At 43.6% G+C, this 19810-nt stretch overlaps 1 protein-coding gene across 1 annotated transcript in view; it reads right to left on the minus strand.

Annotated features, from left to right (window-relative positions):
• The window catches only part of MDGA2 (MAM domain containing glycosylphosphatidylinositol anchor 2), a 1114501-nt gene that overhangs the window by 144491 nt on the left and 950200 nt on the right, over positions 1-19810 (minus strand). Inside the window, exon 10 of the mRNA XM_030214886.1 lies at positions 18746-18894. Coding sequence (XP_030070746.1) covers positions 18746-18894 — 149 coding nt within the window. The remainder of the gene's footprint in view (positions 1-18745; positions 18895-19810) is intronic.

Genomic DNA, 19810 nt, shown 5'->3' on the forward strand with positions numbered 1-19810 from the left:
GCTGTCTGCTTGCCTGCCTGACCTGTAGCCTGTACCTGACCTGAATGCTCTCTACTTGCCTGCCTGACCCATTACAGGTGCAAATAAGGAGTAAGAACGTCCAAAATGTTTATTCGCAAAAAGTCAACTGACCCGAAAGACCCTACATGGGCTGTGTTTCAGCAAGAAGCCTTCTTCAGGAGTCTAAAAACATAGAAAGCAAAATTAAAATCAAAGAATAAAGTAAAATAAAAAATGGTAATAAAAATGGTAATTAAGAACACACAGCATACCAAAATAAATAGTCAAACAATAATGCAAATCAAATCTGTTATTATGAACATGGGTATATTAATAAATGAATAAATAGCATAAAATTAGAATAGTAATGCAGACACCATCACAGTCAAATACGAATAGAATGAGATAGAGAAACAAAATAAGTGGTGGTTGAAAAGAAGAACAAAGCAGTGAAAAAGAAAAGAGGAAACCATACATACCATTATGTTTGAAATTAAACAGCATCGCAGAGAGTATGAAACCCATAAGAATGTAGGAGCATAATGCTCTAGAATGACAGCATAAAAAGAAAAATTAAATATACTCTTCAATGCTCATGCATATCGTGAAACAGCGCTGTGTGGGCGTATAATCATGAAAAAATATGTATGGCTAAGATATAAGAACTCCTGACAATCAATGTGCAACTAAATGAAAAATAGTAAAAGAAAATGGTCACAGACAGAATCACCCAAAAGTCCAGATGGTGGAATTAGGACTCCTCATAAAACCAAGCATGAAACAATTAAACCATAAAAGAAAAAATGAAAAAACAAAAATAAACAAAATAAAACAAAACAAAACAAAAAGAGTGCCATAATGCATGTCCTAAAATGGGGTACCAAATCGGGGTAACTGTGTGTCTCAAAAGAGCAGATGAAACATAAGGACAAGTAACATTGTAAAGTAGCTTGGATTAAGTCAACAGAGCATGGTGCAGTTTTTGGTTTAACAATTAGAGAATAGGCTTTGTTATATTAGCTTATAATTTAATTTCTTTTTCTTGGATCAATTCCTAAATTGTGGTCGATAAGAGTTTTTTTTTCTATTCCTCTTTGTATTATTGTTTTCCTATGATGATGTTGCATATTTTGTGTATTTTATTCAAGATTTATTGAATATTGTAATTATTAAAATTTGGAAAAAAAAAAAAGAAACATAAGGACAAAATGCATGTATGAAAATACAAAAAACCTGCAGCAATAAGGCTCGGGTCGTCAGAACAGTGATGTGAGTAAAAAAAGGTGTTTACAGTGGGGACAGGAGATTAGTGGAGCTAGAAAATAATTCAAGAGTCTGAAGAGTTGTTTTCTACCTTGTAGAGAGACATGCCATGGACCCTGAGGAAGGATCGAAACTTTGGCCATAGTCGGCCATGGCCCTCTAGACTGCATGACACAGCTAACCAAGATAAGTGTTAAATAATAATAAAATAAAAAACAAAAGAAAGATAAAGAGAAAAATAAGTGAAGAATTTTAAAACACCAGCAGGAGGTGGAGGTGTGGAGCCAATGATGAGACTGGATGCCCCCAGTTGGTTCAAAATAATAACTAAAATAGGGGAGCACTGTGGAGGCTTCTTAAAACTCCTAAAATATCCTCCCTGGTTATTGTTTTGGGTGTATATGAATGGTAGTCACTGCCATAAATGATAATTGAGAGGATTTTGAAGACCTGTGGATCCATCATAACCAGTTTGAGAAATCCATACTAATGTGTGTTCGCTATATAGATGACATTTTTGTTCTTTGGACAGGCACTGAGGTGGAATTAACAACATTTTACGAGTGGTTAAATACCTGCCACTTGCAAATTCAGTTTTCCCTGAGCTACCATTCATCCAAAATATCTTTTTTGGACATTTTAGTATGTAAACATGATGACAACGTGATTACATCAGTGTACAAAAAGGATACAGACCGCCACGCAAAACAACACCACTCACAAAGTTGCCCTGCTGACTTTTAAAGCTTTTAGGCTAGGCTTCCCTGATGATTTCTCCCATCTAACAATCCCCTACTCCCCTGCCAGAGTCCTTTGTTCCTTAAATAACCACCATCTAGTTCTATCAAGCCCTAAATTTGCCCAACAAGAGACACCTAGATATCATGCTTTCTTCTTCTTTTCTCCTCACATTTGGAACTCTCTGCCCTTTGCTCTAAGTAGTGATCTATCTCTAAGGAGCTTCAAGGCCAACTTTTGACTCTACAAGTGAATAATTACTTAGTAAAAAATGTAGCTTAAACTTAGCTTTAGTAAGTATCCAATATTCAGATCCCCTGCCTACATGGACCATGTTTCACTAGGCAATAAGCCACAGCTGCTTCAGGGTGCAGACCTAAAATAGTTGGTGGTCCGGTACATTTTGATAATGTGTAGGTAAGTAGTTTTACAGCCATTTATACTAGTTTTAACGTGTAAATTTTTGTTTTAGGTGCCTGCAGATCTGAATATTGGATATTTACTAAAGCTAAGTTTAAGCTACATTTTTACTAAGTAATTATGAAATTTTAGAATCAAAAGTTGAAGTATTAAGCACCTAGTATAAGAATGAAAAGAAAATTTTGTTTTGTGACCAATGAGGAGTAAGGCGAGTCGTGGGCAGTTAGCTCATGTGAAACAAGTCGTCACTGACAATGAAAGATTGCTTAGAGTATTGAGCTTTTGAGTGTGTATGACATTATAGCCCCAACCTGTTAAGTACTGGAGTCTGATCATTTAAAGGGACCTAAATGACCCCAGACATAAATATTCTTGGCATTGCAATTCTGTCTTATGAACCCTGTTCCTCATAGGCTCAGGTAACCACCTCAAGACTGCAACCAGAATAAATAATAATCAATTCAACAGAAAGTAGAATATCACTTTTTGAAAAATCTTTTACTTCAGTTCACTCACACTTTGAACTCATTCACACTACTCAATTAAAAACAAGGCACAATCCAACTTGTTTTCTCTTACAAAATCTGATCAGAGCACTCTTCACACCAATTCAAACTGATCATATCAGTTTTAGAATTTCAGAAGTAGTTTTTCAATGTCACTAGCCAGTCAACAGGCTTCTTAGTGCAGGTAGGGAACATGTTCATCACCCCCTCCTCCAACCCCACTCTCCATTCACCAACCCCATATGCATTTGCCGCATTAACAGAAACTTACCATCAGATCAAATGCTGAAAAGAAATGTATTTTTAATGTACAGTAACAGCAGCATATGAATACACAAAGCCTAAAATTATACAACAATCAATTCTATATCCATTAACTCGAAACAGATAAACACAATTTAAGTTCTTTTAATATGGAAGGAAGAAGTGTAGTCTTTCTCCTACATTGACACACAGCTTTCTTATGGGTTACTTTATCTGCTTACACGGATGGCAATCATAATTACAAATTGGATATGTCATTGAAATCTTTACCTATTTACTTATATCTCACTGGCACCACTGTTAAAGCTATACTACTCCTATTAACATCACTCTGCAAGGCTTCTGTGCAATTTACCCCATCAAAGACCAGGATCATGCTTCTCACAGACAGACTTTGGTGCTAATCAATACAATTCTGGATGTCAAAGCTGTCATTAATCTGTACATTAGCATCTCACAGACGTTTGCATTCAATATACATCTATATTTAGGTGACCAGAGAGCACCTGTTCTACAAAGGAAAGTAGGCACCTACTTTCCTTTATAGAATACTAGCATAGCTGGTTATATATGAGTGTATGCGCTTAGATGCAAGAAATTACACCAGCCATAGAGCTGGCGTAAGTATATGCATCTAAATGCTTGAGATATGCATGTTCCTGGGCTTGTGATACTTGAAACTAAAGAAAACCTTTTTTTTTTTTTTTGAAGACCTCAGTTTGGCAGAGTCATGGGGCACTCATCGATTTTAGTCTCCACTCTCCAATTGTCACTGGTCTTCAAACCTGTTTTTATATCTGACTGAGGTCTTCAAAAAAAAAAAAAAAAAAGGTTTTCTTTAGTTTCAAGTATCACAAGCCCAGAATCATAAGGTTTGAAAAGGTATCATTTGATGGACTTGTGCTAAACGGATGAGCTTGAAGTGAGTTTGGAGAAATGCATGTGACATATGATATTATATAAATTACAGTATGCATGTAAATGTGAGTCCTGCCAATGATCCAACTAGACTCCAACTATGTGTACGTCTACCTGTAAAAAATGTTTTTAAGATATGCGCACAAATACAGAAAAGTGCTTAGGTGGAAATTTGGCATTTATGTGCACGTGCCATTGCTCTAATTTACATATTTATTCAACACATATATGTTAGCACCTATTTTATTCCCACAATGGGGTAGGAAAATTATTATTACATCTCTATACCTTTTCATCTATCGTTCCATGACGTATATTATTTATACGAGACCATTCCTGCCATGCACTATGCAACTCCCACTTCCTCATGAAGGGGAAGGTGAGAAGAAACCTCTATGCTATGGTAATATAGAGGGAGTATACAGTCAATAGATCAATTTAACTACTTTAAACCCTTTTATGTGAAATATTTCTTCCCCTGTTTTTCAGCAGTCATTCATTATTTCTCTGGTATTTTTTCCCCAGGACCATTAATAATGGGGTGTTCTTTTCACTTTAAAACCTTTAAACTCAACACAGTCAGGTTTCAATCCCAATCACACATAGGGCAGAGAATAATACCATGGTTCTGTCCAAAGTTTTTTTTTACTTTTATCTTATTCATACCTTTACATTCAAATTTCTTACATAGTCACACAATCGCACTACCAACTTCAAAAATATTCTTTCAAAGTGACTCAGAGCTATCGCTTTATTCTTTCAAAGAACTATTTCTCTACTTCTGACTGAGTTTACTTGACTTTTAACCAAATTTTAACTATACAGCCCCATAGCTTTCTCAAACAGTCAACTGGATGTAATAGTCCTGTTTGGCAAGTGAAAGAGCAGAATTGAAGGAGGTCAGCAAGAATTTGAAATGTATGAAATCAGCATGGGCAAGGGATTTCACCCAAAGGTGTTCGGCAGATCAAGCACAGGAACGTAGGTAGGGGATTTCAGAGGTCAGAAAAGGCTGGGGTTTGGTATGCTTTACAAAACTGTAAATTAGAAGAGTGTGAGCATCCAGAGTAGAGGAGAGAATAGTATTATAGGAAGAGAGAGCCTCATTGACAGACTTGGATAACATAGTGGTTGACAAGAGGTCTGAAACACTGGAGGGCAGAATGGAAGCGTCAATAGCCTGAAGATTCTAAATGTATTAGTGGAGACAGGACTGGGGAGGAGGGTGTTTAAGTGTGAAAGTTATCAGATGATTGTCAGAGAGGAGAATAGCTGAGATGTAGAAACTGGAGAGTGAGCAGCTGGAGAAGAAGATAAGATCAAGACAGTGGCTATTCTGGTGAGTAGGAGTAGTGGAGCATAGTTGAAGAAGTGGGTTTAAGTATACTTCTAAACAACATATAATGGACTGAGTGTCTGATATACTTGGGTAATGAGCAGGTCCGTGCCAACACGGTAAGCGAGGTAAGCACGGCAGGAGGGCGCCGTCCTCTGGGGGGCGCCCCACCGCACCATGCTTACCTCGCCCTCCCGCTCCCATGTCCCAACTGCCCACCCTCTTCTCCCCCCCTCAACAATATCCCTTTTAAATTTACCTCCGTCCGGCAGCGAAGGCGCAGTGTCAGTGAAAAAGGTGGCGCTCCTGACGTCTCTACTAGTCTTCCCTTTGCTCAGTGTTCCGCCTTCTTCTGACGTCAAATGACGTCAGAAGAAGGCGGGACATTGAGCGAAGGGAAGACTAGTAGAGACGTCGGGAGCGCCGCCTCCTTCACTGACGCTGCGCCTTCGCTGCCGGACGGAGGTAAATTTAAAAGGGATCTTAGGGGGGGGGGGAGAAGAGGGCGGGCAGTTGGGACATGGGAGTGGGAGGGCAGGGGAGAGAGGTGCGTGGATGGGAGGGCAGCGATCATTTTCACGGGGGGGAGGGGGCGTGCGCGCGCCAACTGTTCGTCTGCGGGGGGTGCTGGGGGCGCCAACTGATCTTCTGCAGGGGGGTGCCACAGACCCTTGGCACGGCCCTTGTAATGAGTTCCAGAGTTTGGTACTTTGGTAAGAAAAATTAGCATTATGGATAATTTTGTAGGTTGAGTTTTTACAGCTTGGGAAATATAATATGAGATATTCTCTAGAAGATGAGGTGGCATTTCATGGTGATAACTTAATAAGATCTATCATAGAAGATGGTAAGATACCATAAAGAATATGATGAACAAGAACACAGAGCTTAAATGAAATTATTTCATTGATAAGTAACCAATGTAGATCCTTAAGAAGAGAGATGCTTTAACGTAACGCGGCAATCTATATATAAGGCGGGCAGCCATATTTTGTGAAGTTTTTAGTTTTCTTAGGAGACTCCACTTAAAAACTGCAAAAATTTAATTCCAATAGTCAATTTTGATTAAGACTAATGACTGAACTAAAGTGCGAAAGACTGATCTTGAAAAGAATGGGGTTAATCTTCATGATTCCTCTATATTTCTTCAGATGAAAACTCAAGAGGTGCATAATCGAAAGGGGTGCCCAAGTTTTCCTGAGGACGTCATCGCAGGACATCCCGGCAAAAGGGCGGGGAAACCCGTATTATTGAAACAAGATGGGCGTCCATCTTTCGTTTCGATAATACAGTTGGGGATGCCCAAATAGCGAAATTTAGGTCGACCTTAGAGATGGTCGTCCTTAGAGATGGTCGTCCCCGATTTTCGGCGATAATGGAAACCGAGGATGCCCATCTCAGAAATGACCAAATCCAAGCCATTTGGTCGTGGGAGGAGCCAGCACTCTTAGTGCACTGGTCCCCCTGACATGCCAAGACACCAACCGGGCACCCTAGGGGGCACTGCAGTGGACTTCAGAAATTGCTCCCAGGTACATAGCTCCCTTACCTTGTGTGCTGAGCCCCCAAAACCCACTCCACACAACTGTACACCACTACCATAGCCCTTATGGGTGAAAAGGGGCACCTACATGTGGGTACAGTGGGTTTCTAGTGGGTTTTGAAGGGCTCACATTTACCACCACAAGTGTAACAGGTGGGGGGGGGGGGGGGGTGGGCCTGGGTCCGCCTGCCTGAAATGCACTGCACCCACTAAAACTGCTCCAGGGACCTGCAAACTGATGTCATGGAGGTAGTTATGATATTTGAGGCTGGCATAGAGGCTGGAAAAATATTTTTAATTTTTTTTTTAGGGTGGGAGGGAGTTGGTGACCACTTGGGGAGTAAGGGGAGGTCATCCCTGATTCCCTCCGGTGGTCATCTGGTCATTTAGGGCACATTTTTGTGGCTTGGTCGTAAGAAAAAAAGGACCAGGTAAAGTCGTCCAAGTGTTCGTCAGGGACGCCCTTCTTTTTTCCATTATGGGTCGAGGACGCCCATGTGTTAGGCATGCCCCAGTCCCACCTTCGCTACGCTTCTGACACCCCCCCGTGAAATTTGGTCGTCCCTGCGATGGAAAGCAGTTGAGGACGCCCAAAATTGGCTTTCGATTATGACGATTTGGGCGACCTTGTGAGAAGGAAGCCTATCTAGCGATTTGTGTCAGTTCTTGATGATGTCATGTTTGTAAGACCAGAGCAGATTGACAGCAAATGTATCAATTCCTCTTCTGCAGGGCAACTGGGGCTATGAAGAAGAGGATGGAGTTTTCTGAGGAGGGAAATATCAGTGGGTGTTTTCTTGCCTCAGGGAGGGAGTTGTGTGATGTCTGTCAGAGTGCGCAGTTCACAGATGACAGAGGGTGAAAGATTTTGAGAGTTAGTCCTATGATCTCTGTCAGTGTGAATAGATCTCAGATGACAGAGGTGTGAGAGGTTTTGAGATAGTTGTGAGAGGCTGTCAGAGCCGAGGGATATGACAGAGTTGAATTCACTGAGATTGTGTAGTAGTTCTTGAGGGAAGGGGAAGGGAATCCATCCTTTAATACCCTTTCTCATAGGGTGGAGGCACCAAGGAGCCAGGTATATAGATATATAAAGGGGGAAGGAATGACAGAGCTGACCTGGAGGGACATCTGTCAGGTGAGCCTCCCCCTGCCAAACTCAGGGAACACTCCAGAGGGGTCAGGATCTGGGGCTTCACTGTAGCTAACAGCATCCAGATACAGGCTACTTATTTATCCAACTCATAGAATCAGTTAGCTGACACACTAAGAAGAGTGCTTCATTTTCATGAATGGTCTACATCTGTTCTGAGTTTCCATTTTTGGGAGTGGTGAATGCCTCAGATCAATCTCTACTGTTTAATCCTTCTTTCCTCCCTACATATAACTTCAGATATCCTAGCAATTCCATGAACTTGGTTGTCCCTCTATGCTTACCTTCCAAATCCTCTCATACCAGAAGTTCAATGCAAGTTTTATCCAAGCCAAAGCACAACAATTCTCAGAGTGCTTTACTTCTTCAACAGAATTAGTTCCCTCTTGGAGAGAACTTGGCAATTCTATTTCTTGTTAGCTGCTGCAATTCCCAGCACTAATAACTCAAAATGAGGGCCATTTTCTTCATCTAGCCCTGAAGTCTTTTGCCATCACAGCTTGAAACTTTAGCAGTTTTATTGCTGCTTTTGGTGTTCTAGAGCCCATCCAGGACAACCTGATAGCTGTCCAAAGACCTTCCACTACACGGATATATGTTTTAAACTAGAAGAAATTTTTAGTCTAGTGCTTTAACTTTTACCACCACAATCACTTATCTCAGCTCGTTTCATCAAACGTCTGCATGTAAAGCCTCGGGTATGGAAACCCTCTGTACCCTGGGACCTAAATTTGGTACTTGCTTCCCTTATGAAGTCTCCTTTGAACTTCTGGACATAGCACCCTCAAGTTCCTAACTTGGAAGGTATTCTTCTTAGTAGCAGCTACTTCAGCTAGGAGAGTACATGAACTTCAGGTATAGGTAACATACATACCATAAAAATGCAATTCCATCATTGCGAGATTGTCCTTCAGACATATCCCAAGTTCTTCCCTACAGCAGTCTTTTGTCACTTAAAATGAGGAAACTGTGCTCTCTACCTTCTGTTTGAAGCTCTATTCAAATCCTCATGAGAAAGCCTCCATATTCTAGATTGTAAATGGGCTCTCATATGCTACTTAAAAAGAACTAAATTGATAAAAAAAATCAACTTGTTTGTTTCATTCAATCCTAATAGAATTGGTATGCAAGTTGCAAAAAGGACTATAGAGAACTGGTTTCTATACAGTTCTGCTATGAGAAAATGACTGCTTCTTTCTGCTCTAGAATCAAATCTGATCACACCAGAGCTACTGCAGTGACAGACACCTTATTAAAATCTTCTTCACGGGATTTTGGTCTTTACTTCATATATTCACTGCACATTCTTGTCAGGACCAAGCTTTAGTACAGTTTGGTCAAGTAGTGCTGGCTGATCTATATCTATGAGCTAACAACTCCTGCAATCAATTGGTGCAGGCTGCTAAAAAGACTAGGATAATTTAAGACTGATAAGGCATACAATCCATCCCAGCAACCCAACAGATGCCTAAAGGTTTTGATCTTTGGAACCAACCGAGAAGCTAAGTACACAATTATATACAAAAAGGGCACATATGCTCAGAACTTTACACTATGTTCTGGGAGAACAGTTGTGTCGTGGCACCATTGGATGATGTCATCCACTTGTATATCTTATCACTCCTACTGTCTATGTAAGCAACAATGTCATATATTTGCATATCCCCACATATGACAAAAACACACTGGGCCCAATATTCAGCCGGCGGCAATCAGCATTTTGCTGATTGCTGTTGGCATTATACCCAGAAATTCAATATCGGGCCATGTCCAGGTTCCGTCACTGAATTTCCAGGTACACGTAGCTGGCCAAACTATAACTGGTTAAGTACTACTACTACTAATAGTATTTCTTCACGGAGAGAGTGGTGGATGCTTGGAATGCCCTCCCGCGGGAGGTGGTGGAGATGAAAACGGTAACGGAATTCAAACATGCGTGGGATAAACATAAAGGAATCCTGTTCAGAAGGAATGGACCCTCAGGAGCTTAACCGAGATTGGATAGCAGAGCCGGTAGTGGGAGGCGGGGCTGGAGGTTGGGAGTACATAAGTACATAAGTACATAAGTAGTGCCATACTGGGAAAGACCAAAGGTCCATCTAGCCCAGCATCCTGTCACCGACAGTGGCCAATCCAGGTCAAGGGCACCTGGCACGCTCCCCAAACGTAAAAACATTCCAGACAAGTTATACCTAAAAATGCGGAATTTTTCCAAGTCCATTTAATAGCGGTCTATGGACTTGTCCTTTAGGAATCTATCTAACCCCTTTTTAAACTCCGTCAAGCTAACCGCCCGTACCACGTTCTCCGGCAACGAATTCCAGAGTCTAATTACACGTTGGGTGATAATTGGTGGGGATAGTGTGGGGCAGACTTATACGGTCTGTGCCAGAGCCAGTGGTGGGAGGCGGGACTGGAGGTTGGGAGGCAGAGATAGTGCTGGGCAGACTTATACGGTCTGTGCCAGAGCCGGTGCTGGGAGGCGGGGATAGTGCTGGGCAGACTTATACAGTCTGTGCCAGAGCCGGTGGTTGGGAGGCGGGGATAGTGCTGGGCAGACTTTTATGGTCTGTGCCCTGAAGAGCATAGGTACAAATCAAAGTAGGGTATACACAAAAAGTAGCACACATGAGTTGTCTTGTTGGGCAGACTGGATGGACCGTGCAGGTCTTTTTCTGCCGTCATCTACTATGTTACTATGTAATAGCATTTATATAGCGCTACCAGACGCACGCAGCGCTGAACATTTGACATAGAGAGACAGTCCCTGCTCATAGAGCTTACAATCTAGGTAAAACAGACAGACAAGACATTACGGGCAAGGGAATTACAGGGTAAAAAGGAATAGGGGAGGAGGAGGGCAAAAGAGTAGCAGCTAGGAGCCATAGGCAGCAATGAAAGTACCACATAAAAAATCAGACTGGCTTTTATGGGGTCCTATTTATGTGGTTAACTTTAACCAGTTAATTGCCAAAAACTGCACTTAACAGGTTAAGTGCCGACTCCGCCCCCAGAATGCCCCCAAAGTTTCACTAGCCAGGCATTTTCAGTGATACTATCTGGTTAAATGTCATGAAAAATGTCCAGTTACCCCTAAACAGGGAATTTAAACAGTCATGAGCCTCGCCTGGCCGTTTAAATCATTCTGAATATTGGACCCACTGATTGTTACATGATTTCAGTGTAGGCATGTTCATGGTAAATTCTTGACAGAGGAGAGGTGGAGATGCAATTTCTGTGCTGTGTTTATAAAATACATACTGAAAGAAATATTGTGCTGTAGGAGAATGGATACTTCTTCCTTTGAAGCAGCTCGGGGCAAAACATGGTTTCATTCTGGCCACTTGTCTCCTGAATAAACTGTTTAATTACTAATGCTTATCTTCTGAGGGGTGATATTCAGCCTGTGGTGGTCAGCAGCTTTTAAGCCATTGGATAGCTGCGGGCTATATTAAGTTTGGATATTCAATGCTATGTCGGGCTCCAGCATTGAATATTCAGGTAAATGCCGTCACCCAAAAGTTAACTGGGCACCAGTCTGAATATCAGCTGGTGGCCGGTTACATCGGCTGATAAAGTTTGGACAACCTTTTTACTTTCCTAACTTTATCCATTTACTTAACTGGTTAGTGGACTGAATATCGCTGCTAACACGTTAAGTGTTGGCTCTACCCAAGCTCTGCACTTGGGTTGCCCCAGCACTAACTGGACAGTGTCATGATGGTCAGTGCTGCTGAATACTGACAAACAGACAGATCAGAAGGGTTTAACTAGGCAGGAGCATCTCCTGTCTGGTTAAACCCAATAAGAAACCCTATCAGATCCTGAGTGATTAAACTAGAGTCTTTAATTTGGTGGACTTTAGTGTGGGATGAAATGTTTTCTCTTTCTTTTGATTGTTCTGTGGTTAATGCCACTTTTTATTCAAGAGAGTTTTGTATTTTACTTACAGATAATTTACAAAATTATAATATACAAAATTATATTAAAAAATAAACTGGAGTTTAAGTTTTGAGTATTTATTGTAAAAATATTTTGAAAAAAATCTTTTGATTACTGGACTGATGAGAATTGATGGTGACAATTGCTCGTTAAGAGTATAATTGATGACGTGGAGGGGCATAATCGAATGGCGCCGGCTATCTCCATGGCCGTCTCTGCAACTGGCAGGAGCCAACCATATTTTCGAAAAAGATGGCCGGCCATCTTTGTTTTCGATAATACGGTTGAGGCCGACCAAATGTCAGAGATGGCCGGGTTTGCGATGGCCGGCATCAGTTTTTGCCGATAATGGAAAACGAAGCAGGTGATCTCAAATCTGGCCAAATCCAAGGCATTTGGTCGTGGGAGGGGCCAGGATTCATAGTGCACTGGTCCCCCTCACATGCCAGGACACCAACCGGGCACCCTAGGGGGCACTGTAAAAAAAAAATTTAAAATAGCTCCCAGGTGCATAGCTCCCTTACCTTGGGTGCTGAGCCCCCCCCCAAAGCCCCCCAAAACCCACTCCCCACAACTCTACACCACTAGCATAGCCCTAAGGGGTGAAAGGGGCACTTACATGTGGGTACAGTGGGTTTCGGGAGGGTTTTGGAGGGCTCCCATTTTCCACCACAAATGTAACAGGTAGAGGGGGGGATGGGTCTGGGTCCGCCTGCCTGAAGTCCACTGCACCCACTAAAATTGCTCCAGGGACCTGCATACTGATGCAATGTACCTGAGTATGACATTTGAGGCTGGCATAGAGGCTGGCAAAAAAAGTTTTTAAAGTTGTATTTTTGAGGGTGGGAGGGGGTTAGTGACCACTGGGGGAGTCAAGGGAGGTGATCTCCGATTCCCTCCGGTGGTCATGTGGTCAGTTCAGGCACTTTTTTGGGACTTGGACCTAAAAAAAAAGGGACCAAATAAAGTGGACCAAATTCTCGTTACGGCCGGCTTGCTTTTTTCCATTATCGGGCTTAGCCGGCCATCTGGTAGCCATGCCCATGCCCGCCCATGTCCCGCCTTTGCTATGCCGCCGACACGCCCCCTTGAACTTTTGCCAGCTCGACAACGGGAAAGCGGCGATGGTGTCAAAACAGCAGCTTTTAATTATACCGATTTGAGAGATTGTCGGCCATCTCCTGATTTATGTCGGAAGATGGTCGGCGATCACTTTCGAAAATAAGCTGGTTAGTATCTCAGAAGGTCCAATAACACATAAAGGGGCTCTTACTAGACTGTTGGTTTCTGTTTACTGTTTCCTATTAAATTATGGATTTTGTTTAAATTAGTTTCCGTTGTGTTTAAAATTTTATATGGTTTGGCTTGCTCCAGTGGCGTAGGAAGGGGGGGGGGGGCGGTGGGGCGGTCCGCCTCGGGTGCACGCGCTGGGGGGGTGTCGGCTCGCTGGTTCCCTGCTCTTTCTGCCCCGGAACAGGTTACTTCCTGTTCCAGGGCAGAGAAAGCAGGGAAGCAGCAGAGCCGACACAGCTCCCAGTGACGTGCACTGGGGGCGGATCGGCCCTTCCGCCTGCCCCCCGCTGAAAGGTATGGTGCGATTCGGGGGGGGAGCACTCTGGAGGGGGGGCGCCATGTCCTGCACCCGGGGGGGGGGGGGGGGGGGTGCGCAGCGGCGACCCGCCCCGGGTGTCAAGCACCCTCGCTACGGCACTGGCTGGCTCCAAAAAGTTTGACTCAATTAGTAGCATTTCCTTCAGTCAGAAAAGTTTCTAAGTCAAAAGATTCCTGTTAATATTTCCATCTTTTAAGAGTGTTCAGTGTAAAAAAAATATTGCCATTGTCTTTTTCATTTAAGATGCTGCGGTAAAGAAAGAGACCTCCTATTATGCTTTTCAATAGTTCAATAGTTTTTGAATTAGGGTCAATTTTTATATTTTTCTTATTTTTAATTTATGTAATTGTAGTTCAGTATTTTATTGTAAACCACTCTGGACCGTTTGGGGGACAAAGCAGTCTATAAGAACAGGATTAGATTAGATTACATTATTAAGTAAATGCATGTAATTACTATTGATTTTTGATCTTTAAACCATTCTGGGCTATAGGGTTTGATATGGATGCTGCTAAATATATGTCCCTTTGAATATTAACCCCGTCTTTTCTATTATTAATGGCTGAATATAACCATTTAAACATATAAATTATACAGCTAAGCAGCACTGCTCCTATAATGTTCCAAATCCTGCTCCTATTACAAACAGAACTTTGGAAGCATAGTAATTTATAGACCAAAATTTGTCCTTAAACTCCCTCAGTAGTTCTGTTTTTAAATACACTTATGCAGCAGACACTGCCACCAACTCCATAATTACTTTTGAATATTGACCTCAGATAAAGCAAAGATACTTACCTGTAGCAGGTATTCTCCAAGGACAGCAGACTGATTGTTCTCACATGTGGGTCGACGTCCACTTCGGCCCAGGAATCAGACGGCATTTTGCAACCAAAATATAAAAAACGTTTTGCTAGAGTCTTCTGGCGCGTGTGCGCGGACTGATTTCCTGCCCGTCGCATCAGCGCGTTCCCTCAGTTAAATCAAAAAGCATAAAAAGGAAGCAAATAACAACTCCAAAGGGGAGGTGGGCGGGTTTGTGAGAACAGTCAGCCCACTGTCCTTGGAGAATACCTGCTACAGGTAAGTATCTTCGCTTTCTCCAAGGATAAGCAGGCTGCTTGTTCTCACATGTGGGGTATCCCTAGCAACCAGGCTCACTCAAAATAATGAACATTGGTCAATTGGGACACACAACGGCGAGGACATAACATAGATTGACCTGAAACCATAAACAACTAACTGAGAGTGCAGCCTGGAACAGAACAAAAATGGGTCTAGGGGGCTGGAGTTGGATTCTAAATCCCGAACAGATTCTGCAGCACTGACTGCCCAAACCGACTGTCACATCGGGTATCCTGTTGTAGGCAGTAGTGAAATGTGAATGTGTGGACTGATGACCATGTTGCAGCCTTGCAAATGTCTTCAATGGAGCTGACTTTAAGTGAGCCACTGACTCAGCCATGGCTCTAACATTATGAGCCATGACATGGCCCTCCAGAATCAGCCCAGCTTGGGCATAAGTGAAGGAAATGTAGTCTGCTAGCCAATTTGAGATAGTACATTTTCCGATGGCAACTCCCCTCCTGTTGGGATTGAAAGAAACAAATCCTGTTGGGATTGAAAGAAACAAACAACTGGGCGGACTGTCTAAAGGGCTTTGTCCGCTCCATGTAAAAGGCCAATGCTCTCTTGCAGTCCAAGGTATGCAAACTGCTTTCGCCATGGCAGGTATGAGGACGGGGAAAAATGTTGGCAAGACAATTGACTGGTTCAGATGGAACTCTGACACCACCTTTGGCAGGAACTTAGGGTGCGTGCGGAGGATTACTCTGTTGTGATGAAATTTGATATAAGGTGCTTGTACTACCAAGACCTGAAGCTCACTGACTCTACGAGCTGAAGTAACAGCCACCAAGAAAATGACCTTCCAGGTCAAGTACTTCGGATTGCAGGTATTCAGTGGCTCAAAAGGAGCTTTCATCAGCTGGGTGAGAACGATGTTGAGATTCCATGACACTGGTGGAGGTTTGACAGGGGGTTCTGACAAAAGCAAACCTCTCATAAAGCAAACAACCAAAGGCTGTCCAGAGATAGGCTTACCCTCTACACAGTGATGATAGGCACTAATTGCACTAAGGTGAACCCTTAACTGAGTTGGTTTTGAGGCCAGACTCTGATAAGTGTAGAAGGTGTTCAAGCAGTGTCTGTGTAGGACAAGAAAGAGAATCTAGGGCCTTGCTGTCACACCAGACAGCAAACCTCCTCCATTTGAAAGAATAACACCTCTTCATGGAATCTTTTCTGGAAGCAAGCAAGACTCAGGAGATACCCTCTGAAAAACCCAAGGAGGCCAATTCTAAGCTCTCAACATTCAGGCTGTGAGAGCCAGAGACTGGAGGTTGGGATGTAGAAATGGTTGTCCCCTCCGGCAAGGAACATCCGCCATCTGCTACTGGACTGAATGATCCAGGTCAGAGACACGCAGCCATGAGAGTCTGCGCATCACTATACCTTGGGCAGCAATCCTGGATGCTACATCAAAAGTGTTGAACGTACCCCTGGCCAGGAATTTGACACGCCTTCTGCTGTCTGACAACCTGGCGAAAAGGCTCGGCCTGCTCCGGAGGTAGTGCATCAACCAAGCTGGAGAGTTGCCTCACAGAGTTCCGCAAGTGGACGCTCGTGAAGAGCTGGTAAGTCTGGATGTTGGCAGCGGGCATAGCGGCCTGATACGTCTTCCTCCCAAAAGAGTCCAAGGTTCTAGATTCTCTGCCTGGGAGAGCCAAGGCATAGTCCCTAGTACTCTTGGCTGTTTTGAGGGTGGAGTCTACCACCATGGAATTGTGAGGTAGCTGAGACCTCATCAAACCAGGTTCACCGTGGATCCGATATTAGGATTCAGCTTTTTTTGAGATCACAGGATTAGACAGAGGGAACAACCAGTTTCACATAAGGACTTCAGTACATTATGCAAAGAAGCCATTGCAGCCTCTTTAGGCAGAGAAGAATAATCCAGGACCTCGAGCATCTCAGCCCTGGGCTCATCCTCAACCTCCATAGGGAAGGGAATAGCCGCAGCCATTTCCCGGACAAAGGTGGTTAATGATAGACTCTCCGGTGAAAAAAGTCTCCTTTCTAGTGGAGGGGAAGGTTCAGAGGTAATCCATAGGACTCATCAGAAGAAAAGTACTTGGGATCTTCCTCTTCCCCCCACGAATGCTCATCTTCAGTATCGGACAAGATATCCCTCAGAGCAGTCCGAAACTGAGCCTGTCTCGACGCCGAGGAGCTGATGACTGCCTGGATTGTGGTGAAGCTTCCTCCACCGACGTCGAAGGGGAGTCGACCTGGGTGGGAGTTGGCACCGAGTTCGAGGACCTCACCATAGGTAAAGGGCCAGATACTGCTGCAGCAGATGGTATGGAAGGCGCAAGCACCCCCGACAACAAAGCAGACTGGCGCAGCAACCCCTCCAGAAGCTATGGAGTCAGGGCCCTGATGCACTCGTCAAGAGCCGCAGTCAGACAAGGCTGTGAGGTCGGTAAAGGAGCCGGTGGCAGAATCTGTCGAGGCTCGGGAGCAGGTACCGGGCTGCCAGAAGACCGACGCGTCAGCACCTCCTGAATAGAGGGGGAGTGATCCTCTGAATAGAGGGGGAGTGATCCTCTCGGCGCTGACGCTTATCGGGTGCCGATTCCCTCGACGCCCCGGAGCTCCCAGCACCGTGTGTCGAAGGAGAACGATGATGGTGCTTCTTCGCCTTCGCTCGACGCCCGTCATCAAGACTCCTCGGTACCGATGAGGAGGACGTGGAATCCTCACGCCTCCTCAGAGCCAGGTCCGATGAAGGTCGGTCCCAGGGGGCCTGCATAATAGGAGGCCTCGAGGCAGGTGGAGACCCATTCGATGCTTCACTGCTCCCAGTATGAATTGGTCTTTCAGCATTACCTCCACTGCCGACATCGGTGCTTCCCTTGATGTCGATGCTGCCAACCTCGGTACCAATGTCAAAGGACCAGACTGAGCCCCAAAAAGCTTTTCTCGTTGGGCTTCTCGAGAGGCTTGGGTCCGTTTCTTCATACGAAGACACAGACTGCAAGTGGCTGGGCTGTGGTCGGGCCCAAGGCACTGGATACACCAGGCATGGGTATCGGTACCTGAGATGGTCCGGTTGGACCGAGTACAACGTTTGAAGCCACTGGGTGTCTTCGATGACATGGAAGGAAAAACAGCTTCGGCGAAATCAAGATGCGATTGTGCCTGATAAAAGAAAAAGGGCACAAAAATAAGGGAATAACTCGACCGTGCGTCCTAAAAACCAGCTGCGACGAAAAACAAAGGAAACTTGAAAGGGGACAAAACTAAAAGTACACTACGGGAACTTGTTTTGTTTGTTTGTTTTTTTAAATGACAATAGTAATAAAATAAAGAAAAAATGAGGAGAAAAAAAAGAGAAAACTCAAAGACTCTTTCCTGGGCCTGAGAGGAGCGCAGAAAAAAAACTACCAAACCTCAACGCGGAGAAAAGAAAACTGAGGGAATGCGCTCACGCAATGGGCAGGAAATCAGTCTGCGAATGCGCGGTGTGCGCACGCCAGAAGACTCTGGCAAAAATTTTTTATATTTTGCTTGCAAAATGCCGTCCGATTCCTGGGCCGACACAGACGTCGAACCACATGTGAGAACAAGCAGCCTGCTTGTCCTCGGAGAAGTATATATACATAGAGAGAGAGAGAGAGAGAGAGAGAATAAATTAAGCTTCATAGAAAATTATTTAATTTAACCTTGCTAACATTTATAAGGTGATACCTTTGAGAACCTTTAAGGGGAATGTATATTTAAACTTTGCTCCATTGCATTTTGTATTAACAAATTTAGGGTTTTGTACGTAGATGAAATGACAAGTTTGTGAAGTAAAGCAGCAAATCTGGAGGAGAGATTACCATAACTTTCAAATTAATAAAAAAAAAAAGACATGAATAAGATGACATGGGCCTTTGGAATTCCAGAAAAAAAGTATTTTGTGATACCAAATTTCTTTTCTTACCTGTTTGATTCCTAAGCGGTATGCAACAATACGGTCTACTGCATCAGGGTTCATTTGAGTCCACTGCAGGCTATAGTCATAAACACGGGGTCTGTTTTGCCACAAAGGGTTGTAGGTATCATAATAGAATTCAGGAGCATAGGCCTTTCCTGAAAAAAAGACACAACATTTGAAAACATTTCCACCTTATGATGTTTTCAGTCTCATTTTAGATAGAACGTATAAGAACATACGAATAGCCATACTGGGTGAGAACAATGGTCCATCTAGCCCAGTATCCTGCTTCCAACAATGGCCAATCCAGGTCAAAAGTACCTGGCAGAAATCCAATTAGCAACAATATTCCATGCTCCCAATCCTCACTCTCCCACCACCAACAAGCAATGCAGTCACACACAGCAGCAGCACACAGCTATCACTCTCTCAGCAACAACAAACACTCATGCAACACCCACTAAACACTCACTCTCCCAGCAACAATCAATAGTTCTCACATACAAACAACCAACAGTCCTCACACACACCGCAGCAGCACACAGGACAAACAGAGCAACAAGGATAGACAGAAGCCAAACAGGTAAGGAGGCGTGTGGGCTTGGGGACAGTAAGTACTGGGGAAGGGAATGATTTACAGAGGCAGGGGTGGTTGTGGCTGCTGATGGCTAGCAGGGTTGGACAAGGACAGAGGAGTTGAGGCAATTCAGAGAATGTAAAGGTGACAAAGTTCAGACTAGGGCAAACAGACACACAGTAACATAGCACTCAGGAACTCTCAACTTTCTATCAAACTATCACTTCCTCCACTCTCCAACTCTACAAATTTGCAAATGGGTCTAAAGACAGCTTTGTTCTTACCCTAGATGGTTTTAAAGCAGGTCTAATTGCAAATGTTATTCTTTCCTCCATGGGGAAATTGTTTTTCTATCCATTATGGGCTGGAGACGTTCATTCCATAAAACTACTCATGTCACACCCACGTCATGTGTGAAGGATCCCTCTGCTCCTCTCAGGAAAACTCTGGCCTCTGGCCCAAGTTTTCTATTTGATATTCCACTTAGGTACAAC

Source organism: Microcaecilia unicolor, chromosome 9 (genome assembly GCF_901765095.1).
Source record: "Microcaecilia unicolor chromosome 9, aMicUni1.1, whole genome shotgun sequence".
Taxonomy (NCBI): Eukaryota; Metazoa; Chordata; class Amphibia; order Gymnophiona; family Siphonopidae; genus Microcaecilia; species Microcaecilia unicolor.